The sequence below is a fragment of the Bos indicus genome, chromosome 1, assembly GCF_029378745.1.
Source record: "Bos indicus isolate NIAB-ARS_2022 breed Sahiwal x Tharparkar chromosome 1, NIAB-ARS_B.indTharparkar_mat_pri_1.0, whole genome shotgun sequence".
Classification (NCBI taxonomy): domain Eukaryota; kingdom Metazoa; phylum Chordata; class Mammalia; order Artiodactyla; family Bovidae; genus Bos; species Bos indicus.
Genome location: NC_091760.1, coordinates 153,231,477 through 153,247,459, shown reverse-complemented (window position 1 = coordinate 153,247,459; position 15,983 = coordinate 153,231,477). Strand labels below are relative to the sequence as shown.

Below are 15,983 nucleotides of genomic sequence, written 5' to 3'. Positions count from 1 at the left end.
TCATACATTTTGGGAGTTGGTTCTTAGATGTATATATAATTGTTACATTCTCTAGATATTTCAATCTTTTATCAAAATGTCTTCAGTTAGACCATATTGTTTATCCATTCTATAAATAATAGCTTACATAGCTAAACTCAACCTCCCACTCCAACCATCCTCCAAAACCCTCCTCCTAGCAACCATAAGTCTGTTTTCCATGTCTATGAGTCTGTTTTTGTTTTGTAAATAGGTTCATGTGTGTTATATATTAGTTTCCACATATAAGTGATATCACATGGTATTTGTCTCTTTCTGACTTATTTCACTTGGTATGATAATCTCTAGGTCTATCCATGTTACTGCAGATGGTATTACTTATTCTTTTTTATAGCTGAGTAGTACTCCATTGTGTATATATACCACATCTTCTTTATCCATTCATCTGTCGATGGACATTTAGATTGCTTCCATGTCTTGGCTATTGTGAATAGTGCTTCTATGAACATAGGGGTGCATGTATCTTTTTGAATTACTTTTTTGTCTGGATATACACCCAGGAGTGGGATTGCTGATCATACCATAATTCTATCTTCAGTGTTCTAAGGAACCTCCTTACTGCTTTTTGTAGTGGTTGTACCCACTTACATTCTCTTGTGTCTCTTTTTTACACATTGTATCTTTTCCATCCTTTACTTTATATCTACTTATATCTTTGAATTTCAGTGTGTCTCTTGCTGACCTGTGACACAGAGTCAGATCTTACTATTTTATTCAGCCTGATAAAATCTGCCTTTTCAGTAGCGTGTTCAGTCCAATCACATTTAATGTGCTTATTGATACAGTCACACTTTCTTTTGCCATTTTCTACATCTCATGCCTTTTTTATTCCAATAAAGTAATGAAATCATGAAGCGCCAATACATCTGTAAACTACTCAAACAATTCTCACCAAATAAAATATGCACAATACAGAAAAACAGAAGAAAGGATTCATATTTCTTTCACTCAAAACTTTATTTAATGTTGCAGTGTATTTTCTTGTATGGTCTTCCCTGGTGGCTCAGTGGTAAAGAAACCCCCTGACAATGCAGGAGATGCAGGCTTGATCCCTGGGTCAGGAAGATCCCCTGGAGAAGAAATGGCAACACACTCTAGTATTCTTGCCTGGGAAATCCAATGGACAGAGAGCCTGGTGAGCTACAGTTCATGGGGTCACAAAAAGTCAGATATGACTAAGTGACTAAGCAACAAATATTTTCTTTGAGAGTTAAAACAAATTTTTTTGGGGGGTTCAGATATTTGCTTGCTTGGTTTTTAAGAATTTATATCAAACTCTGTATACAACTGTATATTTTTACCTCAGGCAGTCTATTATATGCATTTTCCATGTATTTCAACCACAGTGGAGCAATTACCAGCAGACAGATAATTAAAGCAGTTAAGCAGAGACCCCCTCAGAAGAGCTTTTGACTCAGTGAAATGGTTCCAAGGGCCCTGTTGTTGAAATAATTGCTCTTGTCAAAGAACTGGACAGGTCCAGGGTTGGTTTGGAAGACAAGATGACTGAGCAGCATTTGGTCATCACCAGTCTTGGTTATACTTGGTTCTCAGTTTCTTTGTGAAACATAACAAACAAAAGGCATTTTTTCCTGTACGTTGGTAAAGTCTACATGTAAAATGGCTGTATTTAGTGTCTTGGAGAAGTAGCATGAACTATTTTTTTCCTGTAGATTATGGTATCTCACATGGTATGAAGCTTATTGATTTAATGATAGTTTAATGTTTTGTCTGCTTGTCTATTAGTTTTTAAATGGTACATCTGCCAATTTCTCTAGAGTCCCATTAACTTTTGCTTTATGTGGTTAAGTGCACACAAGTTTATGAATATATCATGGGGGATAGTTCCTTTTATGATTCTTACAAATCATCTCTTTATCTCAATTAATCCTTCTTGCTTAAATTATATCTGGTATTAATGTTATTAGAGGAACAATTTTTTGGTTAGTATTTTCTTGGTATATAGTTTTCTTTAATTGCCTTTCCTCAAACTTCTTCTATGTTCTAACCATTATCTTGCAAACAGCATATAGTTGGGTTTCTTTATGACCTGGGTTTGATCCCTGGATCGGGAAGATCCTCTGGAGAAGGGAATGGCAATCCTCTTCAGTATTCCTGTCTGGAAAATACCATGGACCGAGAAGCCTGGTGAGTTATAGTCCATGGGCTCGCAAAGAGTTGGACACAACTGAGCAACTTTTTCTTTTTGATGTTGTTACTTTTTAAAAGACAGGCCTAAACCATATATATTTTTTGTGATTAATAATATCACCAACTCAATGGACATGAGTTTGGGTGAACTCCGGGAGTTGGTGATGGACAGGGAGGACTGGCATGCTGCAATTCATGGGGTTGCAAAGAGTCAGACACGACTGAGCGACTGAACTGAACTGAATATACTTGGACTTCTTTCTACAATCTAATTGGAGTTTCCTATTTATCATAACTTTAGTTTGCTTTTTTTTTCTTTTTTGTCTGCTAACCTGGACTTTTCTCTAGGTCATTTTATTTTTCTCTGTCTATAGGTTTAGAAGGTATACATTCTATTTCTCTTATTTTGGTGAATCTCCTTCTAGGTTTAGTAAGTATATCACTAGTGGATCCTGTCATATTCAAGGCTGCCATAACCTTTTAAAAAACCTTTTACATTTGGGATGATTCCCTGGTTATAGATACCTATTCCCTAGTATAAAATTGAGAACTCAAATTCCCTGCCTCCCTTGCAGCTAGGATGCAGGCCAATACCACTGGCCCTGCTAACCAGAAGCACAAGTGGAAATGTGAGGATGTAAGGATATAAGGTCTGCATGTGGCTCCCACTGTCCTTGTGTAGGAAGAGGCCAACATCCAGTTTGTAGAGGTGGCCGTGACTGCAAGACTAAGTTTCTGACACATAACTGGCATTGATGCTGATGGCAGGAGCAGATAAAGAGAGGTTGAGCTCCTAGCATTTGGTGCTTGTTGGGAACAGCAGCACTGTCTTTATCACACCAGCTCTATCACATGGTTTAGAGCACTTTTTCTAGAAGCTCAGCCCAAGCTTGTTTTTTTTCAGCTCTCCCAGTGAGTGAAACAAAAAAATTTTACTAATGTAGTAGCTTGTCAAAGTCTAAAATTTAAAACTACCTCACTCCTTCTGAATTAAAAAAAAGTCATGTTTAACTCAGAAGTCCTTTCTGCCATCATCTATCACATTTTGGCTTCCCTAGTGGTTCAGTTGGGAAAGAATCTGCTTGCAACACAGGAGACCCAGGTTCGATCCCTGGGTTAGGAAGATCTCCTGGAGAAGGGAATGGCAACCCACTCTAGTATTCTTGCTTGGAGAATTCCATGGACAAAGGAGCTAGGCTGGTTATAGTACATGGGATCACAAAGAGTCAGACAGTCACACAGTGCGACTTTTTTCATCTCATTTTGAAGGGCTAATAACTTAATTTCACAGGGTTTTAACATTCCCAAATACTAGTCTTTTTTTAAAAATACTGCTGATTTAGATTAACCAAGATATTCACTGATTTGTTTGTTTATTCTTCCTTCTCCCACTCACTTACTTATTCCTTTTGGGTTCAGCTTTTTTCATGTTGGAGTGTATTCTTTTGTATTTTTTTCAATGACCATCTGTAAGTCCTAAATTTTAAAAATGTGTTTATTCTGTTCTTCCTCTTGAGAAAAATGGTTTAGCTAGGAATAGAGTTCTAGCTTCTCAGTTATGGACTCCAATACACTGAAGATGTTTTGAATGTCTTCTGTAGCCAATTGTTGCCAATAAATTTACTAATAGGATGGCTGTAATTCCCTTTAAATAAATTCACTTTTCTCAGTGGTATCTTTGAACATTTCTTACTTGGTAAGAAAGACCAAGTCTTTGGTATTCTCTAATTTCACTATTATGTATGGGTCTCAATTTTAAAAAAATTATGCCACTTGAGCCTAAGCATCTCCCTTTGATCTGATAACTCATTTCTCATCAAGTCTGACAAATTCTCACATATTATTGCTATGGAGACTGCTTCTCCTTCATACTTTTATTTCCTCATCTCCAGAAACTCTTTCATATGTATATGAGGTCTTCCAATTCTATGCTCTAGGTCCCTGAACATACCTTTGCTGCTTTGGCAGTTTCTTTTATGCATTTTCCATATATTTCAGGTTCATCATAAAAATCATTTTATAATATAAGAATTATCTGCTCAAAAGTTATCAGTAGTTGTCTATCTCCTACATCATAAACTAGGAAGCTTTTGGCTTTCCAGGTCCTTGTATATTCAGGTCCTACTAAGGGCACACCTATCTTTGGACCCATTTCCTAACCCTAAAAGGTTACTGAAAAATTTAAAGGACATAACCCATGTAAAGTGCTGGTAAATACCCACCACACTGTAGCACAACAAGTAAACTTGGGTGTGGTTGCTTAGCTCACAGTCATTACCCAGGTGATCACATCTACATGATATCTTTCCTTCCATCATTTTAGACATGAATTCTGGATGTGGTCCACTGGAGAAGAGAATGGCAAACCACTTCAGTATTCTTGCCTTGAGAATCCCATAAACAATATGAAAACTCAAAAAGATATGACATGGAAAGATAAAATCCTTAGGCCGGTAGGTGCCCAATGTGCTACTGCAGAAGAGCGGAGAAAGCTCCAGAAGGAATGAAGAGGCTAAGCCAAAGCAGAAACAACACCCAGTTGTGGAGGTGACTGGTAATGGAAGTAAAGTCCAATGCTGTACAGAACAATACTGCATATGAACCCAGAATGTTAGGTCCATGAATCAAGGCAAATTGGAAGTGGCCAAATAGGTGACCAAGAGTGAACATTGACATATTAGGAATCAGTGAACAAAAATGGACAGGAATGGGTGAATTTAATTCAGATGACCATTATATCTACTACTGTGGGAAAGAAACCATTAGAAGAAATGGAGTAGCCCTCACAGTCAACAAAAGAGTCTGAAATGCAGTACTTGGGTGCAATCTAAAAAATGACAGAATGATCTGTTTGTTTCTAAGGGGCAAACCATTCCATATTACAGCAATCCAAGTCTACGCCCCGACCAGTAATGCTGAAGAAGCTGAAGTTCAACAGTTCTATGAAGACCTACAAGACCTTCTAGAACTAACACTCAAAAAAGATATCCTTTTCATCGTAGGGGACTGGAATGCAAAAGTAGGAAGTCAAGAGATACCTGGAGTAACAGGCAAGTTTGGCCTTGGAGTACAAAATGAAGCAGAGCACAGGCTAACAAGAGTTTTGCCAAAAGAACGCACTGGTCATAGCAAACACCCTCTTCAAAGAACAAAAGAGACAACTCTACACATGGACATCACCGGATGGTCAATACCGAAATCAGATTGATTATATTCTTTGCAGCCAAAGATGGAGAAGCTCTATACAATCAACAAAAACAAGACTAGGAGCTGACTATGGCACAGATCATGAACTCCTTATTGCCAAATTCAGACTTAAATTTAAGAAAGTAGGGAAAACCACAAGGCCTTTCAGGTATGACCTATCAAATCCCTTATGATTATTCAGTGGAAGAGACAAATAGATTCAAGGGATTAGATCTGATAGAGTACCTGAAGAACTATGGGCAGAGGTTTGTAGCATTGTAAAAGAGGCAGTGATCAAGAGCATCACCAAGAAAAAGAAATGCAAAAAGGCAAAATGGCTGTCCAAGGAGGCCTCACAAATAGCTGAGAAAAGAAAAGAAGCTAAAGGCAAAGGAGAAAAGGTTAAGATATACCCATCTGAATGCAGAGTTCCAAAGAATAGCAAGGAGAGATAAGAAAGACTTCCTCAGTATAAGAAAGAGGAATAAAAAAAAAAAGAAAGAAAGAGGAAGAGAGGAAAGTATAGAGGAAAACAATAGAATAGGAAAGACTAGAGATCTCTTCAAGAAAATTAGAGGTACAAGGAAATATTTCATGCAAAGATGGGCACAATAAAGGACAGAAATGGTATGGACCTAACAGAAGCAGAAGATACTAAGAAAAGGTGGCAAGAATACACAAAAGAACTATACAAACAAGATCTTAATGAGCCAGATAACCATGATGGTGTGATCACTCACCTAGAGCCAGACATCCTGGAATGTGAAGTCAAGGGGGCCTTAGGAAGCATCACTATGAACAAAGCTAGTAGAGGTGATGGAATTCCAGTTGAGCTATTTCAAATCCTAAAAGATGATGTTGTGAAAGTGCTGCACTCAATATGCCAGCAAATTTGGAAAACTCAGCAGTGGCCACAGGACTGGAAAAGGTCAGTTTTCATTCCAATCCCAAAGAAAGGCAATGCCAAAGAATGCTCAAACTATGGCACAATTGCACTCATCTCACATGCTAGCAAAGTAATGCTCAAAATTCTCCAAGCCAGGCTTCAACAGTACGTGAACTGTGAGCTTCCAGATGTTCAAGCTGGATTTCGAAAAAGCAGAGGAACCAGAGATCAAATTGCCAACATCCACTGGATCATCGATAAAGCAAGAGAGTTCCAGAAAGACAACTACCTCTACTTTATTGACTACGCCAAAGCCTTTCACTGTGTGGATCACAACAAACTGTGGGAAATCCTTAAAGAGATGGGAATACCAGACTATCTTACATGCCTCCTGCAAAATCTGTATGCAGGTCAAGAAGCAACAGTTAGACTTGGACATGAACAATGGACTGGTTCCACATTGGGAAAGGGGTCCATCAAGGCTGTACATTGTTACATTGCTTATTTAACTTATATGCAGGGTACATCATGCGAAATGCCAGGCTGGATGAAACACAAACTGGAATCAAGATTTCCTGGAGAAATATCAATAACCTCACATATGCAGATGATACCACAGAAAGCGAAGAGGAACTAAAGAGCCTCTAAATGAAAGTGAAAGAGGAGAGTGAAAAAGCTGGCTTAAAACTCAACATTCAAAAACCTAAAATCATGGCATCTGGTCCCATCACTTCATGGCAAATAGATGGGGAAACACTGGAAACAGTGACAGAGTTTATTTTCTTGGGCTCCAAACCATGACTGCAGCCATGAAATTAGGAGACACTTGCTTCTTGGAAGAAAAGCTATGACAAATCTAGACAGCATATTCAAGAACACAGAAGTTACTTTGCCAACAAAGGTCCATACAGTCAAAGCTATAGTTTTTCTAGTAGTCATGTATGGATATGAAAGTTGGACCATAAACAAGGCTGAGCACCAAAGAAATGATGCTTTGAACTGTGGTGTTGGAAAAAACTCTTGAGAGTCCCTTGGACTGCAAGGAGATCCAACCAGTTAATCCTAAAGGAAATCAGTCCTGAATATTCAATGGAAGGATTGATGCTGAAGCTGAAGCTCCAATACTTTGGCCACCTGACAGGAAGAACCAATTCACTGGAAAAGATCCTTACGCTGGGAAAGATTGAAGGCAAGAGGAGAAGGGGATGACAGAGGATGAGATGGTTGGGTGGCATTACTGACTCAATGAACATGAATTTGAACAAACTCTGGGAGACAGTGAAGGACAGGGAAGCCTGGTGTGCTGCAGTCCATGGGGTTGCAAAGAGTTGGTCACAACTCAGCAACTGAACAACAACTGTACCAAAGCTATCATTAATTCTCAGATCCTGCTTGTTGTAGTAACTGGTTGAAGCATGGGCACAGGAGTCTTGCCTAACTTATTAGTTATTTCTTGATACTTTTAAAATTTGAGGTTTCCTTTATGACTGCAGAGTACTTAAGATGTGAGTTCAGAGCCCGGGTGCAGTAAAGAAGGATGAAAGTGACAGAAAAGGATGGGGTGACAAGAGTTGGAGAGAGGTTACTGATACCATTCTAGCTCTTGGCCTCATCAGCTTTGATTACAGAAGACTTTTCAATACTATAGATTTAATATTCAAATATTTTATATATATATAAGCTGGAATAACCTTATAATAAAGATATAAAAATTACTGTCAGAATTTGAATATAACCCTTATTTAATCCTATTGCTAAATTACATAGATTTCTTATTCCTATTTTTCAGAATGACTGTTATCCTCTGTCCTGATAATGGAAATGTAGTTGCTACAATAATAACATTAAATTTGAACGGTTCTGCAGAGTTCCTACAGCCTTTCATATCATTATCTTATTTGGTTGTATGAGAGGTGTAGGCCAGATAATGTTATGCTTAGTTTTTACAAATGGTGAAATTAAGACACAAATTAAATGGTGGTTAGGGTGGAGGAGGGTTTGATCTGACTTGGATATTAACCATTATCTATCAGGAGAGTTTGGAGCATTCTATTTGCAAGGTTGTTGGGGATGGTAACTTATAAAATACTTTCATTAACTATAATTAATTAGAAAACTTCAGAAGAGCCCTCAAAAGTTTCACTAGCTCAAGCCTAAAATCTGTTAAAATGCATCTTTGGCCCATGATTTTTGTTCACATTCTCAAAGGCATTTGTTTTCCCAAAAGTGAATCTTTGCCTTGTTCCTAATCAAGTTCCTGTTGTGCTTTTCAATTCTAGAACTTAAACTTAGAAGAGAGATCATTGGGAGTGGGTTGCCGGGATAGGGTGATGTATTAATGTAATGGCATCACCGACTAGATGGACATGAGTTTGAGTGAACTCCGGGAGTTGGTGATGGACAGGGAGGCCTGGCGTGCTGCGATTCATGGGGTCGCAAAGAGTCAGACACGACTGAGTGACTGAACTGAACTGAACTGAGACATACAGAGGGCTTAAAAGGCTTGTGTATGAATAAGAATAAATTCTTACATTCTTGGACTAAGAACTCTGTAGTGAACACAACACATGGGTAACTGTTTATAAAGGCAACTTGTGATCAAAAATACTCCGGTAATATTACCACAGCATCTCTGTTTTGGAGAACTCAAGTGTTTCCACAATGTTAACTCCTTCACCTTCTCTGAACTGAAAGGAGAGACTGGGTGGCAAACAGTATCCCTATTTAATGTGCAGGAGTTGATGAAGGGGCGAGAGGTACTGAGGATGCAAAGCAAGAGCTGTTTGGTTTCATCACGAGTGTTACCTCGCAGTGGCGCAAATCCCTCCATTTTAAGTAGGAAATATGATGCGAAATGTCATTATATAAGAAACTGTATAGAATCGAAGCTTTGGTATGTCAAAGAATAGTGGAAGGATCAGGCTATCAATCAGCGGTGCTTTTCGTTTTGCACTCTGATACTTTCCTTTTATTATGGGGCTAAAAGAAGCTTTTTGTAATAAGCATAGGGCTACAAGACACTGACATTCTTGGCATAGGTTCCCTTTTCTCCTGCTTGCCATTAGACCAAAATCGATCCTCTAAATAAGTCTGTCCCAGGAGACACAATTGATGCAGGGAACAGAGAACTTTCTAAAACCAAGCCTGACGTCACACATTTGTGTTCTAACCATCTGTACCTTTCATTAACCGAGGGCTGGAGTCGCCCGGGCGGACAGACACAGGCGCACAGCAGTCTTCTCCCACACAAGCCTGGAATGGCAACAGAGCGCGGCTGCCGAAGAAAGAAAAGCCGTTTCAGAGCTGTGGGGTGGCGTGGGGGCGTGTGTAGCAGGGTGAGGGAGTCATTCCTCTCCTCCTCCATCCAAGGATGCATCCAGCACATCTTTTTTTTTTAATTGATTTCTCTCGAGTGGGAGGCAAAACCCCTCAGATGAGAAAGAAGAAAGAGGGCGGAAAAAAAAAAAAAAAAAGCAAGCCAGGCAGGAGGCTTTGCGGGGAGAGAACCATCATCGCTTTGCTTCGGATTGGAACTATGGGGTAGAGAGAAAGACTCGGGCGTCCACAGCCCGTTTGGCTGCAGAGATACTGCCGTTCCGCCCGGAAGGCCGGCGTCGTCTTCCCCTCCCCCGCCCACGGGTGCTGCGCCCCCCGGAGGAGGGCAGCCATCCCCGGACGCCCCCCTTTTCTAACCTCCTCAGGTGCGGAGGGCCGAGGGTCGGAGAGAAGAGAGCTCCTTCTCCTTCGACGTGTCAGACTCGGCCAGTTGGCTCGGCCCCTTCCCTCCGGCCTCTGCCCTCCTGCGCGGCCCCCCGAGGGGGGACAGCCGCCTCCCGGGGACCACGTCTCGGCCCGCTCCCTCGGGTTTTGTGCACCCTGAAGGAAGTCCAGACCTGAGAGTCGGCTTGGCCCCCATGCCCTCGCCGCTCCCGGGAAGGTGGCAGCACCCGAGGGCCCCTCCACCCCTCACGCCCTTTCCAGCCCCCCACCCGGTCCCCGCAGCCTCCTCAGGCTTTGTGAGGGGGCGGGCGTCTGCCCGGCTCCCCTCACGCGCGAGCCCCGGGGCAGTCACTGAGGGAGTCGGGACCCGCACCCCAGGCCGGGCTCCGCCCCCCGCGCCCCGGGCACGCGCCCCGGGCACCTGGCCGCCCCTCCCCCGGCTCCGCGCGGCTCTCTCTCACACCCGCCCCCCGCCCGGCGCTCGCGGCTCCGCGCCCACCCTCGCCGCTTCCTGCCCGGCCCCGCCCCGTCCGGGAGGCGGGGCCCCGGGCGAGCGCGGCGGCGTGGCCAATGGGCGCCCGGCTTACTCTGGCCTCTCCCCCGCGCGGCCGCCAATCGCGGCGGGCGGTGGTGGTAATATTGTGGAGTGGAGTTTGGATGCCGCGGCGGCCGCGGACTGGAGCGGCGGGGCCGCGGGGGCCGCTCGGCTGTGTTGGGAAAAGGGGGCGTGAGGCGGCGGCGGCTGAGGGGGCGGCGGACGGGGGAGAGGAAGAAAGGAAGCAACAGGGCGGGGAGTCCTCGCGGAGGAGACGGGACCCTCCGGTTCCTCACCTTTCGGCGGCGGCGGCGGCGGCGGCGGCGGCTGGAGGCGGGGAGGCGGCGCCGCCCCCCTGCCCGCGGACTCCTCAGCGCACGGCCGCCGACCTGCCGGCTCTGGGCACTGGAGAGGCTCCTGAGGCGGCAGCGCCGGCCGGGCGGCGGCGACCGCCATGGCGTTCCTCAAACTCCGCGACCAGGTAGGCGAGGGGCGGCGGGCTCCGGGCGTGTGAGGGAAAGGCTGCGGGGCGGGGGCGCCGGCGGGGCGGGCCGCGGGGCGCCCGCTGGGCTGGGCGGCGCGGGGCCGGCGGGGCGCCCCGGGGGTCGCGGGGGCCCGCCTGTCAGAGCCGCCCGGCCCGGGGGAGCCCACGTGCCGCCGCCTCCGGCCGCTGCCGCCGCCAAGGGGCGGGTCCGCGCTCGCGCCGGGCGCCCGCGTCCGGGTCCGCGCCTTCGCTTCTCCAGGTGAGTGAGGCCTGGGCCTAACAGGTGGCTTCCCGCCGCCCGGGCCGGGCGCCGCCCGCGGCCGGGACCGCGGGTCACGACCTTGTTCGCCTGTTGGCGTCGCCGGGTAAGTTGGAGGCCGCCTCTCCGGGTCAAAGAAGGTTGATTTTTTTTCTTTTTTTTTTTTCCGCTCAAGGACTAAGTTATTCACCGTGCAAGTTCTCAGACTCGTTTTCTTCTGACGTTTTGTGCACCATTTTGGTTACTTTTTTTGACTCAGGAAGAGCGGGTTCACGAACACCTGAAGTGCAGTTAAGAGTCGTGACACTCTTTGATGGAGGAGATACTTTTGTGTCTAGGGACGAAATCGCCACGATATCAGAATGATTTGTCTACCTTAAAACGTTGAATGATGGGTAGTAAGACTCTAGGCAATGCAAACATTTGAAATCTCCTCTGAAGGAAAAGGGAAATGAATGTGTGAAATACACCGAATCTTAGTAGGCTTATTCGTGCTGAGAATTTGTTTTTGTTTTTTTTTTTTTTTGCCATTTGTTTTTCTGAACAGAAGGTATTGAGCAGATTTAAAGGGAAGGTAGTTGGATGCATTGGGAAACTGTTTCAGAAGTGAAATCCCCTTTTGAAAAACGGTGGGGAAAAACTTAAGATGTATTTTTCAGTATTGTCTCTTAGCAAATATCGTACCTTAAAATTTGAATCTTTAAGTAGTGTCATGTCATTCGTGACTTTTCTGTGGAGGCCGATGGTTGAACTTGTGTATGTATCATTTGATATCAGGAAGGTTTTAGTTGGTGTTAAGGTCATCAGGACTTGATACTTTGAAAAACTCTAGCGTTTAATCAAGTTTATACATTGTATTTCAAATCGTTAGTTGGTATTAAGGTCATCAGGACTTGATACTTTGAAAAACTCTAGCATTTAACCAAGTTTATACATTGTATTTCAAATCGTTGAACCGCATTGTCCAATATGATAGCCAGTCGCCACATGTGGCAACTTAAATTTAGATTAACTTTAATTTTAAGTAAAATAAATCCAGTTCTTCATTCCTGCTAACCACATTTCAAGTGTCCCATACTCTGTGCGGCTCTTGACTGTGGTATTGCACAGCACGAATGTGGAGCATCTATATCAAAAAGTTCTATGGGGCAGCACTATTAAAGAATAACAGGTAGAGCATAAACCAATTCCTGCTAATTACTGTACAGTTAATTCATGTTATGCTTTTAATGGTGTGAAACTCTGATCTGGATACTCCACTAATCTTTACTGATCCAATGGTGCCTTGTTTCCATAACTTATAGTTGAGGTAACAGTTTTTGTTTTAGTCCTATACTTTTGAAGAAAGTTATTTGGATCATTGTGTGCATTAGAAATTTGGTGAACTTTTAGTAAAGAGAGCATCTCATTTTACAGAAACAGGGTTGTATTTTCACATAAAACCCAGTTGCACCTTTGTATTTGTGTATTTAGGAATTGCAGTTATGAAGCAACTGTGATGCTACTCCAGTTTTAGATAATGTCCATGGTAAGGATGATAAAGATTTTTCATTTGAATAGACACTGATGCTGGGAAAGATTGAAGGCGGGAGGAGAAGGGGACGACAGAGGATGAGATGGTTGGATGGCATCACCGACTCAATGGACATGAGTTTGAGTAAGCTCTGGGAGTTGGGGATGGACGAGGAGGCCTGGCATGCTGCAGTCCATGGGGTTCAAAGAGTCGGACACGACTGAGTGACTGAACTGAACTAAGGATGATACGTAAAATGTCACCTGTAAACTTGAAGATATTTGGGCAAGTTAATGAAGTGGCATGGCTCAGATGGGGGAAAGAGCATGAGGGTTTACCTCTAAACTACTAGTAGTTGGCTCATTTGGTCTGTCTTTTGGAAGACTGCTAAAAGTGAGTTTGTTTTTGCCTGGTTTAAAGGGAATAGCCACTTTTAGAAGTCATCTTGTATTTTGATATTTTATTAGCTATTGAAAGTAATGGTAAAAATGAAATGGAATGCAAATGTATTTTTAAAAAATAATTTTATTTATTTTTGGCTGTGCTGGGTGTCTTGATTGTCTCACAGGCTTTAAGTGAGCGGGTGCGTGTTTAATCCTGTCCAACTCTTTGCAACCCCCATGACTGTAGCCCACCAGGTTCCTCTGTCCATGGAATTTTTCAGGCAGGAATACCTGAGTGAGTTGCCATTTCCTTCTCTGGAGGATCTTTCCCACCCAGGAGTCGAACCTCATCTCTTGAGTCCCCCACAATGGCTTGCAAATTCTTGACCACTGAGCCCTGATAGAGAGTGCACAGGCTTTTCATTGCAGTGGTTTCTCTTGCTGTGGAGCACAGACTCTAGGGCCCGCAGGCTTCAGTAACTGCAGCTCCCAAACTCTAGAGTGCAGGCTCAATAATTGTGGCCCACGGGCCTAATTGATCCTAGGCATTTTGGATATTCCCGGATCAGAGATTGAACCCCTGTCTCCTGCATTGGCAGGTGAATTCTTTACAACTGAGCCCCCAGGGAAGCCTGCAAATACCATTTTAACCCTTTCCATCTATGAACAGGCCATTCAGCTATATGAATTATTTTACTTGGAGGAAAGGAGGAGATCCATTTAAGTACATAGAATTGTAAAGCTGGAAGGTGCTTGGCAGCATTGTACTCAGTCCTCATTTTCACTTGAGCTTTTCTCTGTTATTTCCATATTTATTTTGCTTTTTTCCATTGTTAATACAGTCTGTTACATAGAAACTAAACATAGGTAGGGGTTGTTTTTCTTTGTGCACATAAATGTCAGGGGGGTTATAGTTGGTTTAAACATAGAATCAGTGAGTAAACACAGTAGTTTGCTTTCCTATCCAATCAGTGAATGAGACAGCTCTCCCTCATTTGTGCCAACCCCAATATGGGGGTAAGAAGTTATTACTGTACTATTTTTTATTAGTAGGTGAAAATAACTGTAAATGAAATAAAAGGAATGTCTGCTGTTTGTAGGAGTGGGAACATGAATTTTTCCCTCGATTTTTTTCCCATTTTGATGTGTTTATACAGCATGAATCTGTAACAGTTACAGGGTTTTATTCAACAGGTGTCACTGTCAAGTTTTTTTCTCCTTGCATGGTTGCATTTAAATTTTATTTATTTTCCAACTTTTCAGTTCAGTTCAGTTGCTCAGTCGTGTCCACCTCTTTGCAACCCGATGAACCGCAGCACGCGAAGCCTCCCTATCCATCACCAGCTGACGGAATCAAACCAAACCCACGTCCATTGAGTCGGTGATGCCATCCAGCCATCTCATCCTTTGTCATCCCCTTCTCCTCCTGCCTTCAATCCCTCCCAGCATCAGGGTCTTTTGAAATGAATTGGCTCTTTGTATCAGGTGGCCGAAGTATCGAAGCTTCAGCATCAGTCCTTCCAATGAACACCCAGGACTGATCTCCTTTAGGATGGACTGGTTGGATCTCCTTGCAGTCCAAGGGACTCTCAAGAGTCTTCTCCAACACCACAGTTCAAAAGCATCACTTCTTCAGTGCTCAGCTTTCTTTATAGTCCAACTCTCACATCCAAACATGACCACTGGAAAAACCATAGCTTTGACTGGACGGACCTTTGTTGCAAAGTAATGTCTCTGCTTTTGAATATGCTGTCTAGACTGGTCATAGCTTTTCTTCCAAGGAGCAAGCATCTTTTAGTTTCATGGCTGCAGTCATCACTGCAGTGATTTGGGAGCCCAAGAAAATAAAGTCTCTCATTGTTTCCATTGTTTCCCCATCTATTTGCCATGAAGTGATGGGACTGGATGCCATCATCTTTGTTTTCTGAATATTGAGTTTTAAGCCAGGTTTTTCACTCTCCTTTCACTTTCATCAAGAGGGTCTTTAGTTCCTCTTCGCTTTCTGCCATAAGGGTGGTGTCATCTCCATATCTGAGGTTATTGATATTTCTCCCAGCAATCTCAATTGCAGCTTGTGCTTCATCCAGCCCAGCATATCTCATGATGTACTCTGCATATAAGTTAAATAAGCAGAGTGACAATATACAGCCTTGACAGACTCCTTTTCCACATTGGAACCATTCCGTTGTTCCATGTCCAATTCTAACTGTTGCTTCCTGACCTGCATACAGGTCTCAAGAGGCAGGTCAAGTGGTGTGGTATTCCCATCTCTTTAAGACTTTTCCACAGTTTGTTGTGATTCACACAGTCAAAGGCTTTGGCATAGTCAATAAAACAGAAATAGAAGTTTTTCTGGAACTCTTTTGCTTTTTCGATGATCCAGAGGATGTTGGCAATTTGATCTCTGGTTCCTCTGCCTTTTCTAAAACCAGCTTGAACATCTGGAAGTTCACAGTTCATGTATTGTTCACGGTTCACGTATTGCTGAAGTCTGGCTTGGAGAATTTTGAGCATTACTTTACTAGTGTGTGAGATGAGTGCAATTGTGCGGTAGTTTGAGCATTCTTTGGCATTGCCTTTCTTTGGGATTGGAATGAAAACTGACCTTCTCCAGTCCTGTGGCCACTGCTGAGTTTTCCAAATTTGCTGACTTATTGAGTGCAGCACTTTCACAGCATCATCTTTTAGAATTTGAAATAGCTCAACTGGAATTGCATCACTTCCACTAGCTTTGTTCGTAATGATGCTTCCTAAGGCCCACTTGACTTCACATTCCAGGAGGTCTGGCTCTAGGTGAGTGTGAGTGGTCACACCATCGTGATTATCT

At 43.3% G+C, this 15,983-nt stretch overlaps 1 protein-coding gene and 1 long non-coding RNA gene across 4 annotated transcripts in view; one reads left to right on the top strand and one right to left on the bottom strand.

Annotated features, from left to right (window-relative positions):
• Positions 1-977: 977 nt before the first annotated feature.
• On the bottom strand, positions 978-10,529 carry LOC139185222 (uncharacterized). 3 transcript variants are annotated; one of them, XR_011568775.1, is made up of 4 exons: positions 10,482-10,529; positions 9,956-10,138; positions 9,442-9,536; positions 978-1,146 (listed from the first exon to the last, which is right to left on the bottom strand). It is a non-coding gene; the product is annotated as an uncharacterized lncRNA (long non-coding RNA). The 3 variants fall into 3 exon arrangements; XR_011568776.1 differs by lacking the exon at positions 10,482-10,529 and adding an exon at positions 10,404-10,467; XR_011568774.1 differs by lacking the exon at positions 10,482-10,529 and having other exon boundaries at positions 9,956-10,377.
• A 302-nt stretch (positions 10,530-10,831) lies between these two features.
• Positions 10,832-15,983, top strand: part of ANKRD28 (ankyrin repeat domain 28) — a 225,751-nt gene continuing 220,599 nt past the window's right edge. Inside the window, exon 1 of the mRNA XM_070797137.1 lies at positions 10,832-10,998. Within this exon, the coding sequence (XP_070653238.1) occupies positions 10,972-10,998 (27 nt within the window). The 5' untranslated portion in view covers positions 10,832-10,971. The remainder of the gene's footprint in view (positions 10,999-15,983) is intronic.